The sequence below is a fragment of the Ovis canadensis genome, chromosome 1 (assembly GCF_042477335.2).
Source record: "Ovis canadensis isolate MfBH-ARS-UI-01 breed Bighorn chromosome 1, ARS-UI_OviCan_v2, whole genome shotgun sequence".
NCBI classification, from domain to species: domain Eukaryota; kingdom Metazoa; phylum Chordata; class Mammalia; order Artiodactyla; family Bovidae; genus Ovis; species Ovis canadensis.
In genome coordinates this window covers 273983804-274002737 of record NC_091245.1, presented here as the reverse complement: position 1 = coordinate 274002737, position 18934 = coordinate 273983804, and the positions used below count along the sequence as shown (strand labels likewise).

Here is an 18934-nt window from a genome sequence, read left to right as displayed (position 1 = left end):
AAGCAATGCTGAAATACTGATCTGGGGAAACCATTATTACTAAACCTGGGAGCTGGGAGGAAAGGGCAAGATTTTCAAAATATTTTCTTTGCAAAAGTATACGTGGACCTCAGTACGTCCGTTACAGCTTGGCCTTTATCTCATTCCTAATTTTTGCCGTATGATGCCGAACTTTTATTTGAAGAAGTGCTGCCCCAACTCTGCCCCCTTACGTTTTTTTAAAGGAAGAATTTTAAGTTCATCCCTCTTTTAAGATACTTTAAAATAATATTTTAGCAGTAGGTTTGTCAGTAAATGTACAGTTGATCCTTGGTTTTAAGATTTGGGAAAAAACCCAAAGTTTACTATATTGAAAATCTCTTTCAGGTTGTTCCAAGATCTTTGAAGATCCAAGAAGAAGCCGTGTTGACCAAAAGCAAGACAAATGACTTACAGAGAAAAAGGATGGGGGAGCCAAGGGCGATTCAAGGTAGAACAAAAAGCCCCAGAAAAGTCCTGCCTTTGAAGAGTTTTCAGAAAAATGTGAATGTAAAGATTTTGTATCTTCAGTATTTGGTATCTGGGGGACCCAAACCTCCAAAGACCTTTCCTGGCATCCTCTAATGTACTTTGAGGAGCCTAGGTTGGTTCCCTAGATTCTCCTCCCCCACACACAAAATACCCTTGACCCAGTACCGCCTGTCCTGCCTTCAACACTGTGGGGCTTTAAAATCACCACTTTGTAAGTTCTGTAGACATCAAAACTCCTCCTTTCTCCACTGCTTTCTGCTTTCTCCTGCTCCATCCAGAAGAGACAAAGCCAAGAACAATGTCTACAGACCCGTGTTGTTTGTTTTTTTTTTTTTTTTTTGCTTGCCATCTCTTTTTATTCAAGCTATTTTTGACATGGAAATTGTTGGTTCACGAGGATCCCTTCATGGCAAAGTACACGGTGAAAATAAGCAGCATTTCTTGCGCTGAATGAGGAGGTAGAAGCGGTCTATCTTGGGCTGATAATTTAGATAATTTATGTGATTCTCTGCTCAGTTCCTATTTTCTGAATAATTATGTAAAACTTTATTTTAGAATTATCCATCCATATACCTAGGAGACTCTGTGTTTCTGAGTTTCCAGCGGCATCAGGGTAATAAGCAAAAATGAGAAATCTATTTTTTAAATTTATTTTTCATTAAAGGATAATTGCAGTATTGATTTGAGAAATCTATTTTTAAAGGAGCAGGATACTTTGGAAGAAAAAGTTCATCAAGAGTAGAAAAATTTCCCAATAAAGTGATATTGCAACTGTGTTGGTTTTTATTTGCTAAGTTGTACCTGACTCTTTGCAACTTCATGGACTGTAGCCCACCAGGCTCCTCTGTCCATGGAATTCTCCAGGCACAAATACTGGAGTGGGCTGCCATGCCCTCCTCCAGGGCATCCTCCGGACCCAGGGACTGAGCCCGAGCCTCATCGGCCTCCTGCCTTAGCAGGTGGGTTCTTTACCACTGCACCACCTGAGAAGCCCATTGCAGTTCTAGAAGAATGTATTATAAACATGTATTCTGCTGCACCGTTTTATTCAGTAGATCGTTTTAATATTGAATATATTTCCAAGATTCTTACATACTATTTTAACAGGTGGTATTATATAGTATTGGAGAAGGCAGTGGCACCCCACTCCAGTACTCTTGCCTGGAGAATCCCACGGACGGAGGAGCCTGGTAGGCTGCAGTCCATGGGGTCGCTGAGGGTCAGACACGACTGAGCGACTTCACTTTCACTTTTCACTTTCATGCATTGGAGAAGGAAATGGCAACTCACTCCAGTGTTCTTGCCTGGAGAATCCCAGGGACGGGGGAGCCTGGTGGGCTGCCGTCTCTGGGGTCGCACAGAGTCGGACACGACTGAAATGACTTAGCAGCAGCAGCAGCATTATATAGTATAAATTTATAGGAAATAATGCTGTTGAAGAGTTGTGGTAAGAACAGAAACTAAGTAATAAAACACTGTATCTGTTACTGAAGGGACGCAAATCAGTGTGATACGTTCTTGAATGTGCCTTTATGATAGCTATATTTTTCTGTCCTATTACCAGGTTTGGTTAGTAGTTATTTTACCTGAATTCAATTGCAACCTCATTTTGAGAGGCCCACACAGGGATTGAGCCTTTGCCTTCATTAGCTATGTAAAAAAATAAAAATAAAGGTGGAGAATCTCAGCACTTTATCTACAAAACATGCCCCTTATTTCTTCAGCACTGTCAGGCTTTTCTCAAAAAAAAAGCATTCCAGCGGTCGAAGAGATTATGGTGGGGCTGACTTATGCCTCGAACTTAAGAGTCTCTCCTCCCCTGATGTTAAGGCGGGAATGATGAGTAGGTGGTTCAGCAGTGCACCGTGCCTAGGACGGGCTTGGAGCAGAGTTTGTGTCCAGCAAGAAACTGTGCGGTTATATTGGACCTGGTTCCTGAGGCCACACCCCCATCAGGGCCTGTACTCTTCATCAGTTAAAAGGTGGTAAATAAAGAAGTGTCCATTTGCAGGGATGCTGGGACAGAGTACCACAGCTTTGGGGGCGCTTAGACAGCGGAAGTTTGTTCTCTCCCAGCTCTGGAGTTCAGGGTGAGGACAGGGCCGGTTCCTCCTGTCTGTGCATCTCTGTGGCTTATAGATGGTCACCTTCTCCCTCTATCTTCACACTATCTTCTCCTTATGCAAACCTGTTTGTAAATTTCCCCCTTTTTTATTTTAACTAAGGACACCAGTCATATTAGGTTAGGGCCTACCCTAATGACCCCACGTTAGCTTCATTACCTGCAGAAAGACTGTCTCCTAATAAGGTCATGTTCTCAGATGCTGGGGGTTTGGGCACTGAAGAATTGATGCTTTTGAACTGTGGTGCTGGAGAAGATGCTGGAGAAGACTCTTGAGAGTCCCTTGGACAGCAGCGAGCTCAAACCTGTCCATCCTAAAGGAAATCAGTCCCGAATATTCATTGGAAGGACAGGTGCTGAAGCTGACATTCCAGTTCTCCGGCCACCTGATGCAAAGAGCCGACTCACTGGAAAAGACCCTGATGTTGGGAAAGGTTGAAGGCGGGAGGAGAAGGGGATGACAGAGGCTGAGATGGTTAGATGGCATCACTGACTCCTTGCACATGAGTTTGAGTGAATTCTGGGAGTTGATGATGGATAGGGAGGCCTGGCATGCTGGAGTCCATGGGGTCACAAAGAGTCAGACATGACCAAGCAACTGAGCAGCAATACCCTGAAGGGTTGTGGAGGGAAACAGTCCAACCTACTGCAGTAGTTATTTATATCTGTTGGAAAGATAAAGCCTTATTGTACGGAAGGAGTTCAGCTTCTTATTTTTAGATGAACGGAGAGGTATATTCGGTTTCTCGTATTTCCACCTCCCACTGAACTTTGCTTACTTTAGGGAGAGCAGGCGCCCGGCTGGGGCCAGGTTGAGCCAAGGGGGGCACCAGTTTCAAGGAGATGCTCCCTCTCGGGTGCTGATTCTGTACCTGCAGGAGCTGAGAGGGGGTGCCTGCTGAAATCTGTGGCCCCAGGTGGACGTCTTGCTGACCTCCCGCTCCATTTAGGAGATCGCTTCCCCGGGGAGAGTCAGACCTGTGCAGTTCTTAGGGTACGTTTTGCTATTAATAGTAAGAAACTGACGTACCTAATGTTCACTCAACTGGAATCAGTGAATCTGATGACCGGCTCTTTCAGCAAACGGATCTGTTATGATGAGTTTGCTCAGAGCCATTTTACCTAATGGGTCTGCACTTAATGACTAGTTAGCCTAAAATTTAAAGTTCCATTTTAAAATTAAGGACAAAGGACCCTTATGAAAAGTGAGCAGCTTATTTCTTGGGAATTATTTTTCACAAAGTTGCAGGATTTTATACAGTATCGGCCTGCTTGCTTTCTTCCCAGTATTCAGTTCAGTTCAGTTCACTCTTAGCCATGTCTGACTCTTTGCGACCCCATGTATTTCCAGTATTAATGGCCACTTACCAAGTGCTTGAAGGAAAAATGAAAGTGTTCGTCACTCAGTGAGTAGTCTGACTCTTTGTGACGCCATGAAGCCTGCCAGGCTCCTCTGTCCGTGGAATTCTCCAGGCAAGAAGACTGGTGTGGGTTGCCTTTCCCTTCTCCAGGGGATCTTCCTGACCCAGGGGGCGAACCTGAATCTCCCAAATTGCGGGTAGATTCTTTACTGTCTGAGCCACCAGGGAAGCCCTGTGAAGTGCTTACTCTGTGCCTAGCCCTGTGAGGCGTTTCAGGAGCATGATTCAGTCTAAGACTCCCAAAGGCCTTTGGTCGAAGGTAGGGGGGATTCACCAAACAGCGCTTCTACTGGGGGACTGACCAGTTAGAATAGACACCGGGCAAATTTTGTGTCACACCTGTTTGAATTCAGTTAGTTCTGTTCAGTCACTCAGTCGTGTCTCACTGTTTATGACGCCATGGATGGCCAGGCCTCCCTGTCCATCACCAACTCCTGGAGCTTACTCAAACTCATGCCCATTGAGTTGGTGATGCCATCCAACCATCTCATGCTCTGTCGTCCCCTTCTTCTCCTGCCTTCAATCTTTCCCAGCATCAGGGTCTTTTCCAATGAGTCAGTTCTTCCCATCAGGTGGCCAAAGTATTGGAGTTTCAGCTTTAGCATCAGTCTTTCCAATGAATATTCAGGACTGATTTCCTTTAGGATGGACTGGTTTGATCTCTTGGCCGTCCAAGGGACTCTCAAGAGTCTTCTCCAACACCACAATTCAAAAGCATCAATTCTTTGGTGCTCAGCTTTCTTTATAGTCCAACTCTTACTTCCATACATGACGACTGGAAAAACCTTAGCTTTGACTAGACGGACCTTTGTTGGCAAATAATGTCTCTGCTTTTTAATATGTTGTCTAGGTTGGTCATAGCTTTTTCTTCCAAGGTGCAACTGTCTTTCACTTTCATATGTGAACTTCAGAGCATCAGTTTGGAGGTGGTAATTGAGGGTCTTTTTTCCTCCTGACATCAAATAGGTGTCATCTTTTCCAACTCCATCAGTCACTTCTACAGCTCTCTAATACCAACTGAGCATCCTATAATTTGATTTAATTCTGAGACCTCCCAGAGTTCGTGCCAGATACCACAGGATGAAGGCGCAGTCCCGCAAGACTGTCCCCCACTGCAGACACCAGTGGAGAGCATCAGGTCCCCAGGTCACCCATCCTTCTGTCCAGCTGGGCTACAGTTAGGGGTTCCCACAACCTCTCTCCAGGATTCAGTAATGCTTTTAAAATTAGAGGATAATTACTTAACAATATTGTGATGGTTTTTGCCATACATCAACATGAATCAGCCACAGGTATACACATGTCCCCTCCCTCTTGAACCCCCTCCCACTCCTCGCCCCATCCCACCCCTCTGGGTTGTCATAGAGTACAACCCAGCAATCCCACTACTGGGCATATACCCTGAGGAGACCAGAACTGAAAAAGAGGCATGTAGCCCAGAGTTCACTGCAGCGCTATTTACAGTCGCTAGGACATGGGAGCAACCTAGATGTCCATCAACAGATGAAGGGACAAGCAAAGTGTGGTATATATACACAGTGGAATATTACTCAGCCACAAAAGGAGCATATTTAACTCATTTCTAATGAGGCGGATGAACCTAGAGCCTATTAAACAGAGTGAAGTAACTCAGAAAGAGAAAGACAAATGTTGAATATTAACGCATATATATGAATCTAGAGAAATGGCATTGATGGACCGATTTACAGGGCAGCAAAGGAGACCCCGGTGGCTTTGCTGGTGGGTCAGCTGGTAAAGAGTCTGCCTGCAGTGCGGGAGACCCGGGTTCATTCCCTGGGTGGGAAAGATCCCCTGGAGAAGGAAATGGCAGCCCACTCCAGTGTTCTTGCCTGGAGGACTCCGTGGACAGAGGAGCCTGGCGGGCTACAGTCCCTGGGGTCACAAAGAGTCAGACACGACCGAGTGACTAACACTTTCACTTTCAAAGGAGACACAGACCTAGAGAGCAGACTTATGGACGCAGTGGGGGCGGACGAGGGTGGGATGATTTGAGAGAAGAGCCTTGGAGCGTATACATTACATATGTGAAATCTATAGCCAGGGGGGTTTGCTTTATGACGCAGGATTCAGTGATTCGATGGAAGGAACCGCAGAAGTCAGGACAGTGCTGTACTTGCTGTGACAGGTTTTTACAGAGGACACGGGTGAACAGATGGATGGGAGTTTGTCGGATGAGGTCCAGCAGGGCCCCGAGCAGAGGGACCTCTTCTCCAAGGAGCGGGGGACGTGGGGATTGCTCACCAACTAGGAAACTCTCTGCATCCTGTCGTTTAGGGGTTTTCTGAACATTTCATCACGTAGGCAGGATCGGTTACGGGTTCAATCTCCAGCTCTTCCTCTCTCTCCAGAGGGAAGGGGTGGGGCTGAAAGTTCCAGGTCTCCCGTCAAGGCTCTGAGCTTCTGAGACCAGCCTGAAGCCATCAAGGGGTCCATCACAGGTCACTTCATTAGAACAAAACGTGGTCCTGGGACTCTGGGTGATTCAGTGGATGGGGCTCCCTGCTCCCGATATGGAGGGCCGGGGTTCCCTGGTGGGGAAACCTGATTCATTGGAGAAAACCTTGATGCTGGGAAAGACTGAAAGCAGGAGGAGAAGGGGACGACAGAGGATGAGATGGCTGGATGGCATCACCGACTCGAGGGACATGAGTTTGGGTAAACTCCGGGAGTTGGTGATGGACAGGGAGGCCTGGCGTGCTACGGTTCCTCTTAACCGTTTGACCGCAGTGCCTCCCTAATTACACAACGCTTATCTTCCTTTTGGCCCCGTGTGCCAGTCCGTACTTGATGCAGTGTTATCTAAAGCAACTCAAATCAAATATTTGTTCCTGTGTAGTAAGCGTTGGTGTTTTCAAAACAGGGATGAAGAAGGGATCATTTCAAGATACCCAATAATAAAAGAACACTGGGTCATGAAATCCAAAGTCATAAACATATACATTACCCAAGGAATTTATTGCAAGAAGTATGTAGTCGAGAAAGGCTTTTTAGACAACACAAATCCAAGTTTTGCAAGGGTTCAAGGGCAAGTAAAAGAGAAAATAAAAGGCTCCTACAGGGATATCGATGCATCAGGTCATTCATCAACGACTAACTATTTGAGAAATGCTCATTGGAAACACAAAAGTGAATTAGAAGAGCTTTTAAAAAATCCATAAAACCCTCTCAAATGGCAGGAAGAACAGACACTAAGTGACTGCAAAGACAGTTGAGGGTGTTTGTGAAGAGAAGAGACAGTGGGGAAGGTGATAGAGCTGTCACCTCCTGGGCTTTGGGGCTGTTGCTTCTTAGCTGATCTGGTTTGGAGGATGACAGCCACGTTGCCGTTGTTTAGTTGCTAAGTTGTGTCTGACTCTGCAACCCCATGGACTTCAGCACACCAGGCTTCTCTATCCTCCACTGTCTCCCTGAGTTTGCTCAAACTTGTGTCCGTTGAGTTGGTGATGTTATCCAACCATCTCATCCTCTGCTGCCCACTTCTCCTCCTGCCCCCCGAATCTTTGCCAGCAAAAGGGTCTTTTCCAGTGAGTCATCTCTTCTCATCAGGTAGCCAAAATATTGGAGCTTCAGCTCCATCAGTCTTTCCAATGACTGTTCCTTTAGGATAGACTGGTTGGATCTCCTTGCAGTCCAAGGGGCTCTCAAGGGTCTTCTCCGACAGCACAGTTCAAAAGCATCAGGTCTTTGGCACTCATTGACATTGATTGACTGGTTCATAAGTTCCTTGAGTTGATGATGATCCTGGTGGTGGTGGTGGTGGTGGTGGTTGGGATCATATACCCTGGCTCCCCTAAGGTGGGGGGGGATGGGAGGAGTGTTTCCCTGCCTTCCTGTTTCCCTGCCTTCCTGCCAGTCCGTGTGCCTCTTGCTCTTCAAGGCATCGTGGTAGCACCTCTGTGGCTCTCTCCCTCCTCTGGGTACTCCCCATGTCCCTCACCAGGCAGTGTCCCTGGCTGCCTGCTGTCATGACTGAACCCTGAGTATCTGTATCAGTTGTTTCCCCTTCTCCATCCCTTGAAGGGCGTGGCTGTATTGCATCTGGAATCTATATATCCCCTTCCCCACAGCTTCATCCTTATGCCTTGAAAGTACCCCAGACTTCCTCATAAAAGACATGAGACATAAACAGTTGTTATTAAGTTTATGTCTTACTGGGTTACAGATCGAATGGCCTTTGTGACTTCTGTGATGCATCTGTGGTCTTGGATATCCAGAATGTTGATCCTGTTTCACTGTAGTTAGAAACCCCAGCAGGCTGGCAGAGTCCCATCATGAGAAGTGAGGATTCAGCTCGGAGGGAAGAGCTCCGAGAATCCCAGTCTTCTGGTTGAAGTTTCTCGGTTCCTCTTCAGTTTCCCAGCTCATTTTGAGGGTGGGTCAGGGCTTGAGATCATGTCTGGTAGCTCTGACAAGCTGTAAAGAATCTGCCTGAGATGCAGGAGACCTGGATTCGATCCCTGGGTTGGGAAGATCCCCTGGAGAAGGGAATGGCAACCCACTCCAGTATTCTTGCCTGGAGAATTTGCTGGATAGAAGAGCCTGGCAGGCTACAGTCCATGGGGTCATAAAGAGTCAGACATGGCCAAGTGACTAACGCTTGAGTTCTTAGATGTTCTTTTAACCCACCGTAGCACGACGGGAGAGTGTGGGCCTGCGAGTCCCCGCCTTCGCTGTGCCTCTCCAGCGCACGCAGGGCACTTTGGTTTCCTGTGTGGGCCGTGAGCCAGTCCCACGCTGAGCAGCCTCAAACAACAGCCCACTTGCTGTTTCACGTAATCCCGTACTAGGCTGGACAGTTCTCTCCTGATGTTGCCGGGGGCTGTGGTCATCTGAGGCATGACCACGCTGGAGTGTCCAGGGTGCCTCCTCTGTGGGCCTGGCATGTGGGCCGGGTGTCAGCCACGTACCCGCCTCGGGCCCCTGCCAGGTTGCTGTGCCACCCTGGGCCTCGGGGACTGGGTTCCCACAGCGGGAACGGAGAGCTGCGCTCAGGACCCCCCAGAGCCGCCTCCTGCAGCATTTCAGGACCAGAGGTGGTTGCTAAGTGTCCTGGGCTTTGAGGGTAGGGGACAGGCTTGTGGTGTGTGTGTGCAGGGGGGAGGGGTGGAGTGGGGTGAGCTTTCTAGGGGAGATGCTGAAGGCTACAGAAAGAGCCCTTGTTCCTGAGCATGGGGTCCTACAGCGGTTGGGTGGGTGGGGGCTTCCTATTGTCCGGAAGCCCTCAGGAGGCTGTCCTGGGGGAGTCGAAGGAATCCCCCACCCCCAGGGGAGCCAGTTCTGAGAGAGACCTCTGGCCAGGCCCCATCCTCTGTCCTCCCCCTAGTTTGCCAAGAACGTGGGTTACCTTCAACCATTCCCCAAGTAAATTTCAAGACAGTGCTTCCTTCCTTTTGCATATTTAGCAACTATTATCCCTCAGATTTTACTTTTGACTTGAAGGGGGAATTGCATATTTCCCAGGATGAAGAAATTTGGCTTTAGGGAAAAATAATGTCTGAGGTTCCAAGTTTGTCATTTTCTTGAACAACCAAGCTCCCCCTGTTCCTGGGACTTGCAGCCACCTGGGGGATAGACTCCACCCCACCCACCCCCACCCCCCAAGCATTAGGGCTACCCTGGTGGCTCAGAGGTAAAGACTCCACCTACCAATCCATTGAGACCCCGGAGACACGGGTGTCATCCTTGGGTCTGGAAGATCCCCTGAGGAAGGAAATGGTAGCCCATTCCAGTATTCTTGCCTGGGAAATCCCATGGACAGAAGAGCCTGGCGGGCTGTGGTCCATGGGGTCACAAAGAGTCAGACGCACCCCCAAGCATGCAGACCTGAAGATAAAGGCATCCTGTGAGGGACCGAGCTGTGTCGAAAGTCGATGTGTTTGTACCTCGAGAGGGTCAGAAAGCCTGGATTACAGATGTACTCCCGAGAGAGCCCCAGCAGACCCCCTGGAGTGGTGTGTTTGCAAGGAAACTTGGAAGTCCTCTTTTCTGTCTGTCTTCCTGTCAGCAAGCTGCTTATTTTCATTCCAAAGTTTACTACTGCTCAGAGTCAGAGGCCTGATTTATGAAAAAACACACAACAGTAACTGTTAAACAAAAAGCGATGCCACCTAAAGACATAAATTGTAAAAAGTTGCTTTCAGTGCCAGAAAGCAGCCGATGGCTAAGACCTACAGAGAGCCCAGGGCTGACTGGGGCAATGGTGCCTGGAGCCCTGGGGAAGGGTCCCGAGGATGGGAGAGGTTCCCCTTGGGATCAGCTTTGCTGGACTGTGGCCAGGAATGGAGGGGCCCTCCACTGGATGGTGGGTAGCTGCGGGGAAGAAGTATCACTGCCCTTCTCTCCTCCCGCCCCCTGAACTCCAGACAGTGTCCCATTGGTCAGATTTGATTGGGCCCAGAAGGCAAGGGTGCCCAGCTGAGGTCATCTGTAAGGGTCAACCCTGGGGGGCACCAGCAGGCTGTGTGGCCGGCGGGAGGGGGGAGGGGGGGAAGTGGAGAGTGGTTCTTGTGTGGGAGGGCAGAAAAGAACCGCAGCAGGCTGGTTTGTAATCTGAAGAAAGGAGTATCCTGGGTGATGTCTTTATCCCTAGAATATTCCTATCTTAACATTTAATTCATGTGGGTTTAAATTGTCAGTACATTAAATTATCTTCACAATACAGGGTGAAACCTGTTAATTATGTGAAACCGAAGATCCTTTTGGGTTTTGGTGTCAGGCCAGTCTGACCTGAATCCTGGCATTGTTTCTTATTAAGCATGTGATCTTGGAGAAGTTATTGACTTCCCTGGGTGTCCACAGGCTTCCCTGGTGGCACAGTGGTAACGAATCTGCCTGCCAGTGCAGGAGATGCAAGAGACGAGGGGTTCTATCCCTGGGTTGGGGAGATCCCCTGGAGGAGAGCATGAAAACCCACTCCGGTATCCTTGCTTGGAGAATCACGTGGGCTACAGCCTGTCCATAGAGTTTCGGAGAGTCAGCCATGGCTGAGCACTTAATCACAAAGCTTACAGACCTGTGTTGGTGTTCAGTTGCTCAGTCCCACCTGACTCTTTGTGACCCCATGGACTGCAGCACGCCAGGCTTCCTTGACCTTCACCGTCTTCCGGAGCTTACTTAAACTCCTGTCTATGAGTCAATGATGCCATCCTATCTTCTCATCCTCTGTCACCCCCGTCTCCTCCGGTCTTCAATCTTTCCCAACATCAGGGTCTTTTCCAGTGAGTTGACTCTTTGCATCAGGTGGCCCACGTCCAGATGTATAGATGATATTAGTTTGGGTAGAAATGTCGGAGTCCAGTTCTGTCAATATAATAGTAAATATCATTTTGGGGGTCTCATTTCTTCCTTTGAATGATTGTTCATAGATGCTGCTCATGGAAAATGATGTGTATCAACTGAATTTGACTTGGATTTGGGGGAGCTTGACATCTTATGGGTTTGGGGATTAAAACTAAATGTTACTCCCAACATAAGGGAAGTCAGGTTCTAGTCACTTCATTCGCTGTCCATATCTAAACTGTCAACATTGTGAATCATTGTATGTGCCAGGTCGTGTCTGACTCTTTGCGAGCCTGTGGACCGTAGCCCGCCAGGCTCCTCTATGGGAATATTCCGGCAAGAATACTGGAGTGGGAAGCCGTGTCCTCCTCTAGGAACCTTTCTGACCCAGGGATCGAACTCGTCTTCTGCGTCGGCAGATCCTTTGCCACCTGGGGAGCCCCGTTAGAGCCCCATTAATTGGCTGTTGCTGTTGTTCTTCAGTCGCTCAGTCGTGTCTGACTCTTTGCGACCCCGTGGACTGCAGCACACGAGGCTTCCCTGTCCTTCCTCATCGGCTATACTCCAATACAAAATAAATTTTAATTTTTTTTAAATAAAGGCAAACGTTTAAAGCAGGGCTGGGATTTCTTTAGTGTTGTGTGTGTGCTGTGTTCAGTCCTCATGGACTGTTTGTGACACCCCTTTGTGTCTCCTAGCTGCCTCGGATGCTGAGTGAATGGTAGCCGCGCTCGCCTCCTGAAGGTCATGATTCAGACTGTCCCAGACCCAGCAGCTCATATCAAGGTAGGTTCTATCCTGGCCAGGAAGCTGCCCTGACTTCCTTCTTGACTGGATTTTCACAGACGTCTGCCCACCTCTCAGTGAGTGCCAGGGTCAGCAGTCCACAGCTGTGGGCCAAACCCAGTCCACTGTCTGTTTTTCCACAGCTCGGGAGTTAAGAAAATGCCTTTCAGATTTTAAATGGTTAAAAAAAATCAAAAGAGTATTTCACAGTGCATGTAAATGACAGGAAATTTAGATTTCATTGCGCAGAAGGAGTGTTCTCCTGGGCTCTAGCCACGCTCATTTCCATGCCACCGGGGGCTGCTTCCACGTTGTTATGGCAGAGTTGAGCCCTTCCATCTTGGGAGACCATATGGGCTGCAAAGCTGACAGTATTTACTATCTGGTTCTTTGCAGGGAAGGAGAGCTGACCCCTGAGTTAACATCGAAAACCACATCCAAATTCTCTGACTTCTGTTCTAATTCCATCTCTTTGACGCTTCCCGGGGTTACCTAGGGAGAGACGGGAGGGGCGGGGGCCCGGGTTTCCAGCGCTCAGCCACTGTGTTATCGGGGTGCCCCGACACTTCAGCAGCTCGTCACCCACGCCTGCCCCCCTCTTCTGCCCACTGACAGCTCTTCCGCGGGCCCTGGAGGTGAGAGAACCGGGGGGCTGAGACTCGAGCCAAGGCAAGTCCCTGCAAGGAAGCCGGCCCATTCCTTTTAGGGCTCCGCGTCCACGTGGTTGCAGCCACCGGGAGGAAATGAAGTGATGGTTTTCATATACTTGACCCAAATAAAAGTTACAGAAAATGCTGGGGCTTGAGCTACATCAGCCAGACAGGCTGTCTGCACCTGCGCTGGTTGGTTCAGCTGTCTGCGTTGGCCCACCTCGCTCACTGCCTTGCCAGTTCTTGACTTTCCCCTTATAAGTTCATTTCCCCAAGTGGCCTGGTTGAGTTGGTTTTTTTTTTTTTTTACTAATTTTTACTCTTTACCTGAAACATTTATTGAAAATTGAAAATGGCTTATAAAGGAGAAAGTTTATGGTATTGAATGATTTTACCATTTGGGGGGGGTACTAAAACATAAAACACCCCTCCAAAGTGACATGTACACACATGCCTTTACATATACGCGTGCATTTTAAAAGCAGTATATTTGGGAAAGTGTTGTGTATCATGTGTAACTCACGTTCACACACATTTGATTTCTTTGAGAATGGAATTAGAAGTCATGAGTTTTAAGTTTTTTTTATAGCTTTGTGGGTGTTCTTGCAAGTGTGAGAAATAACGGGGAGTCCGAAGGGTGTGGAGGATGCTAGGTTTCTTCCAGGGACTGAGAGGAGAGGCCCTTCTGGCAGACACTATTGTTTGATTTCTGTGTGATGGTTTATTGGGGTATGGCTGCTATGTCTACAGAAACACAAGTGGGAAAACTCTTGTGGCTGAGATAAGGTTTCTTCAGAAATATCTGGAATGTGTTTGGTGAGTGTGTTCGTGCTACACCCAGATGGGGGAGGGGACCTTTTTTCTTTTAGTCTCTGTTAATCGTGAAGCCAGCCACAGGTTGCAAAGAGAAGCTCTCGGAGAAGGAAGGTGATACGAGAAATATCTTCTGAAGCTCCGAGTATGAGCAGCAACAACTGAAATTCATTTTGACTGGCGTTTTATTCGTAACCAATCAGAAGGAAAAGATGAGGTCAGCAAGAAATTATTGCAGATTTTAAAAGTTAATTTATCCAGTCCAAAGAGACAACTCTGAGAAACACGATCCCTATAAATGTGTTCAGGAGAAACATTCTGTATTTGATCTCAGAAATAAGCTATGTTTTCAGCTCTGATTTATCTTATTATCTTCATATTGCTTAATGTAAATGTAAGTGAAGGATAATTTTGAGAAATGGTAACCTTGAGAGTTTCTTAGAAGCAAATTTCAACTCAAATTGCTTCTGTGTCTTTGAAGATGAACTGGCAATTTAGAGCGGCAGATAGTAATAGCCGATGTTGGCGCTGAGGTAGAGAGAATTCTATTAAAGCCATTTGCTTCTCTTGTAAATCTATCAAATTCCACCTACTGAAATTTTAATAATTATTCCTGGACTTCCTTTTTTTTCTGTATATGGAATTGGTGTCCTTGACAACAGTCAGGAAAATAAGACTGCTTTCTACTGTTTCCTTAAAATACCCAGTTTGGGGAGTTTACTCAGTAAAATTTTCTGTGCCGAAATGTTTCTGGTTCTGGACTAAGGGACACAGCTCTTATTTCTTGGAGAGGAAGTTCTTATAAATGACACATGACAGGGTTCACTTGATATGTTAATGCAGAGAGTGGAAGAGTTTGTTTTTGGCTCACTGCTCTAGAAATGTTTTTCTCATCTGAAAAGTACTTGAATTCTCCACAGAACTGACTTCGCATGGCAGTTGTGCTGGGAGACAGCCATAAAGACTTCATGCATCCTTCGTACCTCTGCATAGGCTGATCTGGAGGAGAGAAATGATCGTTTTGTATTTAGGAAATGTATCCCACATAGCTTCCTATAGTTCTTTCCTGCCAGAGCAAATTACTCTTATCCTTTCTATATTGAAAGAGCTGGAAATGATTTTACAAAGGAGGGATGGTAAATAATTATGAAATGTTAGTCTTGACTTACATAATGAGACGGTTGTGGCAGTTGGTTTACAAGGAAAATGAACCAAACTTTAAATGTATTTTTAGCCTGTTCTTCATTGATGAGAATAGTAAGTTATTAAGCAGATTTTATTTGTCTTTCTTTTCCAGTCCTTCCAAGCACTTTTTTGGAGAAGGAAATGGCAACCCACTCCAGTATTCTTGCCTAGAGAATCCCGTGGACAGCGGAGCCTGGTGGGCTGCCATCTATGGGGCTGCACAGAGTCGGATACAACTGAAGCGACTTAGCAGCAGCAGCCAAGCATTTTATATTATTTATTTAAGTCTGCGTTGGGTCTTCGTCGCCGTGAGCAGGCTTTCTCTGGTCGCACAGTCTTCACCGCAGCGCGGCGGCCTCTCCTTGCCATGGTTTTTGTTGTTGTTGCCGAGCACAGGCCCTAGAGCTCTGACTTCCTGGTTGTGGCTCATGGGCTTGGGCTTAGCTGTCCCTCAGCTTGTGGGATCTTGGCGGATCAGGGATGGAGCCTGTGTCCCCTGCATTGGCAGGTCGATTCTTAACCACTGGACCACCAGGGAAGGCTCAAGCACTTTCTTGTGATAAAAATTATGGTGTCACAACAGTATGCACTTAGCTGGTTAGGTCATGTGACCATTCGGCTGCTCTGCTAACGGGTAGCACCTTTTACCACCAAAGATGGATCCAGACTCTTTTCCCTGTTACCGCAGCCAAACTCGGACTGGTTGCTGCATGACAGGCTAATAAATTCAGAGGTAAGTTGTGAGTTGTTGGAGTAATAGTGCTTTAATTCAGAAAGTCAGCAGACGGAGAAGATGGTAGACTAGTGTCCTGAAGAACTCAGGCCTCTTTTTTACTAAAAAAAAAAAAAAAAAGGAGGGAGGTGGTGAGGCTCATTGTCGTGAACTTCTTGGCGCAGGAATCCTTTGTTCTTGCAGGTCTCTGTGTAGGTCTTGTCACAATGTTCCTATAAACTTCCAATGAGACAGCTGTTGCTTTCTGCTCTGCAACTTTTTATTTCCGCAAATGGAAAAGTGCTGTACCTTTAAAGGTTAGAGGCTTGAGAACAGGCTATTCTGTATATTTCAGGCTATAGGCAACATTTTTACAAAGGTGCTGGGCCAGCATGACTAAGCACAGGCCACAAAGTCTCGAATGTGGAGTTGAATTTCCTAATTCCTGTTACACCCTCAGCAGGGAAAAAAGACTAGAAAATCTATTTTACTAGGATTTGGCAAAGATTTTGGTGATTAATTCTCATCCTGATAAAGGAGTTCCCCATTTATGTCATTGCATTTCCTCATAAGAGTTGTTTTAGTATTTACTTTTGCTAACATTGGATGAAGAGGATGGGCAGAGTAGTGAAGTTTATGACTTTAAAGAGACGTCCGATCGCTACCTTTTGTAATCGTTTCCTTTGCCATTCACCAGTTACCCACTTGGAATACTGTACATTTTTGAACTGGCCAGAGGATGGGACTGAGAGGGGAAGGGTCTGAATTTTAGTTCTACCCCGTGGATCTCAGGCTGTGTGACCTCGCGATGCTGGTTCCTGAAACTCCCTGAGCCGCGCGTTCTTGGCAAAGTTCATGATGCGGGTCCTGGCCTCCTAGGACCTGATTCAGTTCCCACTCTGTCATTGGGAACTCGGTGATGTTGTACGACTTCTTTAATCTCTCTGCCTTGGTTTCCTCTTTTTTGAAGCGGAAGTGCCTACTTTGGGGATTAGTGTGAGGATTTAGTGATCTGTTATTACAGGTAATGCACCTAGACCCCACCAGGAGCTCCTGTGGTCCGTAAAATGAGGGCACCATCTCCATATTGAAGAATTCACAGTGTCATCATGTCTGATTTACATAGAGCCACGTAGATACTTCTTAGAAAATGCTGAGTGAAAAAAATATCTGAAACAAGATGTGCTCAGTGGCACAGTACTGTTTACATAGAGGGAAACACACACACTTCCCAAACAACATCATGTACTTTTCATGGATGTGTATGGACCTGAAACATACCATGACCACATCCAAGGGAATGAGTGCATGTATGGGACACGTTGGCTAGTTGGCTAATAACTAGTTGGCTAGTTACTCTGAAAGGTGGTTGAGGAATAAGGGATATGATAGTAATGATATACATATAATGTCAGTTACTGGCATAGAGGTTTAAAAGTGGTACAGAAAGTCCTTCCCTCCACAGGGTGCCAAGCTGGTATAATACCAACTGTACTTTGTTACTAGTTTGGTGTTGCCTACTTAAGCTAATCATGCTCCAGCAGGTCTACCTTAGTATATACCCTAGGGATATACAGGTGGCCAGGAAACACGCATAAGCAAACAACTAGAACCACCCAAATGCCCACCAGGAGAAAGGATAAATAAATTATAGTCTGCCCCCGGTGGAATACTACACAGCGGCGAAGAATTAACTACAAGCATCCAGCTGTGTCTGTGTATCCGTGTGCGTGATTATCAAGGTTGGGTGAAAAAAAGTCATAGCAGAATGAACAGAGTATGATTCCGCATATAAAGATCAAAAAGAGGAAAAACTACAAAACATAAGTTGCTCAGAGACACACACATATGTGGCAAAAAGAAGAACAAAGGCTCAGTATGCATATATAATTCAGGACGGAAAAACATGCCTTGTCAGGGAGGGGAAGGCTTGGAGAAGGGACTTGGGTCGGGGGCAGTTCTGAGGTCGTGGTGTTGCCTGTGTCGGCTGAGTCCAGGTGAGAATGTTTGCTCTGCGTTCTTTAAGTTGCACAGTGTCACATATCCTGTTTGTGTAAGCGTGATATTTGCAGGAAAGAAGGTAAGATGCTGAAAGAGGAGTACAGGAAGATGGAGGTGGGCTGCTCAGGATGGCATCACATTTGGGAAGACACTTTCTAATTGTAAACCCTTGATGATCGCCATGGAAGGAAGATAGAGACCATTTGGTCCATCGCGGGTCTAGCTGCTGAGGAAAGGCAGGAGCCAGCTCTGGTCACGTGACATCTGGGCAGGGGACCGTGGTGACGGGCTGTGCCTGCCCTGAACCTGGGCGCGGGGCTCTCCAGGCTCTTTGCTGTGCTCTTTTGTTTTTAAATCAGACGGTAGTTGATTTGCAGGGTTATGTTAATGTCTGCTATATGACAGTGTGATTCAGTCATACACATACATACAAATCCTTTTCTCGTTTCTTTTCCAGTATTGTGTATCACTGGTCCTTGAATAGAGTCCCTAGTGCTATACAGCGGGACTTCTTAGTTTACCCATTCTCTGTATAACAGTTTGAGTCTGCTAACCCCAGACTCCCAATGCACACCTCCTTCAGCCGCAGCCCCCTGCCCCCGGCAGCTACGTGTCTGTTCAGTCCATTGGCCATTTCCAAGTTGAGTGAGTCCACCCGTCTTTAGCTCTTTGAGTGACTTCATTGCATCCTTTTGCAACAAGGAATCTCTCTCTGATTCACTTGTCCATTCATTCAAACATTTTTTATCAACGCCTTCTGTGCACTTGAAATGGGTTGGTGGGGTAGGTATGGGTGGCTCAGTCATGTCTGACTGTTTGTGACCCCATGACTGTAACCCACCAGGCTCCTCTGCCCGTGGGATTCCCCACGCAAGGGTACTGGAGTGGGTTGCCATGCCCTTCTCCAGGGGGTCTTCCTGACCCAGGGGTTGCACCCGGGTCTCCTGAATGGCAGACGGATTTTTACCATCTGAGCCACCAGGGAAGCCTGGATGTGGGAATAAGAGAACATAAAGACACAGCATCTGCAGTCCGGGGCAGAGGATATGTGTTCCCCAAACACTTGTTCTGGGACACGGCGCAGGGCAGAGGCTGGACCTCCCCACCCCACCTCACTCGTCCCAGCTCGTCCTGAGACAAGCCCTGTGCTGGGCCAGCGTGGCTTCTGCCTGGGGACAGACAGCCTGGCGGTCTTCCTGGGGGTCCCACCGTGCTGGGCCAGGTGGAGCATTGGGGGCTTCAGACTGTGCCCTACCTGATGGCTCCCAGGTCGGGCCCACTGGCTGCCTCGTCTGGAAATGCCTGGAGCCTGTCGCTGCTCTGTGGTCCAGAGGAGCGCACCGGGCTCAGGCCTGGGGTTCACGGCCAGCGGACCTCCAGCTCTTGCTCCCAGGGTTTCGTGTGAGGATCAGTTGCAGACAGTTGACCACAGGGT

At 47.4% G+C, this 18934-nt stretch overlaps 1 protein-coding gene and 1 long non-coding RNA gene across 3 annotated transcripts in view; one reads left to right on the top strand and one right to left on the bottom strand.

The window, feature by feature from the left end:
* The window catches only part of LOC138428229 (uncharacterized), a 1104918-nt gene that overhangs the window by 687125 nt on the left and 398859 nt on the right, over positions 1–18934 (bottom strand). The gene's annotated exons all lie outside the window — the stretch shown is intronic.
* The window catches only part of ERG (ETS transcription factor ERG), a 323311-nt gene that overhangs the window by 80658 nt on the left and 223719 nt on the right, over positions 1–18934 (top strand). For both annotated transcript variants that reach the window (XM_069568494.1, XM_069568502.1), the window contains exons 2-3: positions 367–469; positions 12051–12138. In XM_069568494.1, coding sequence (XP_069424595.1) covers positions 12100–12138 — 39 coding nt within the window. In that variant the 5' untranslated portion in view covers positions 367–469; positions 12051–12099. The remainder of the gene's footprint in view (positions 1–366; positions 470–12050; positions 12139–18934) is intronic.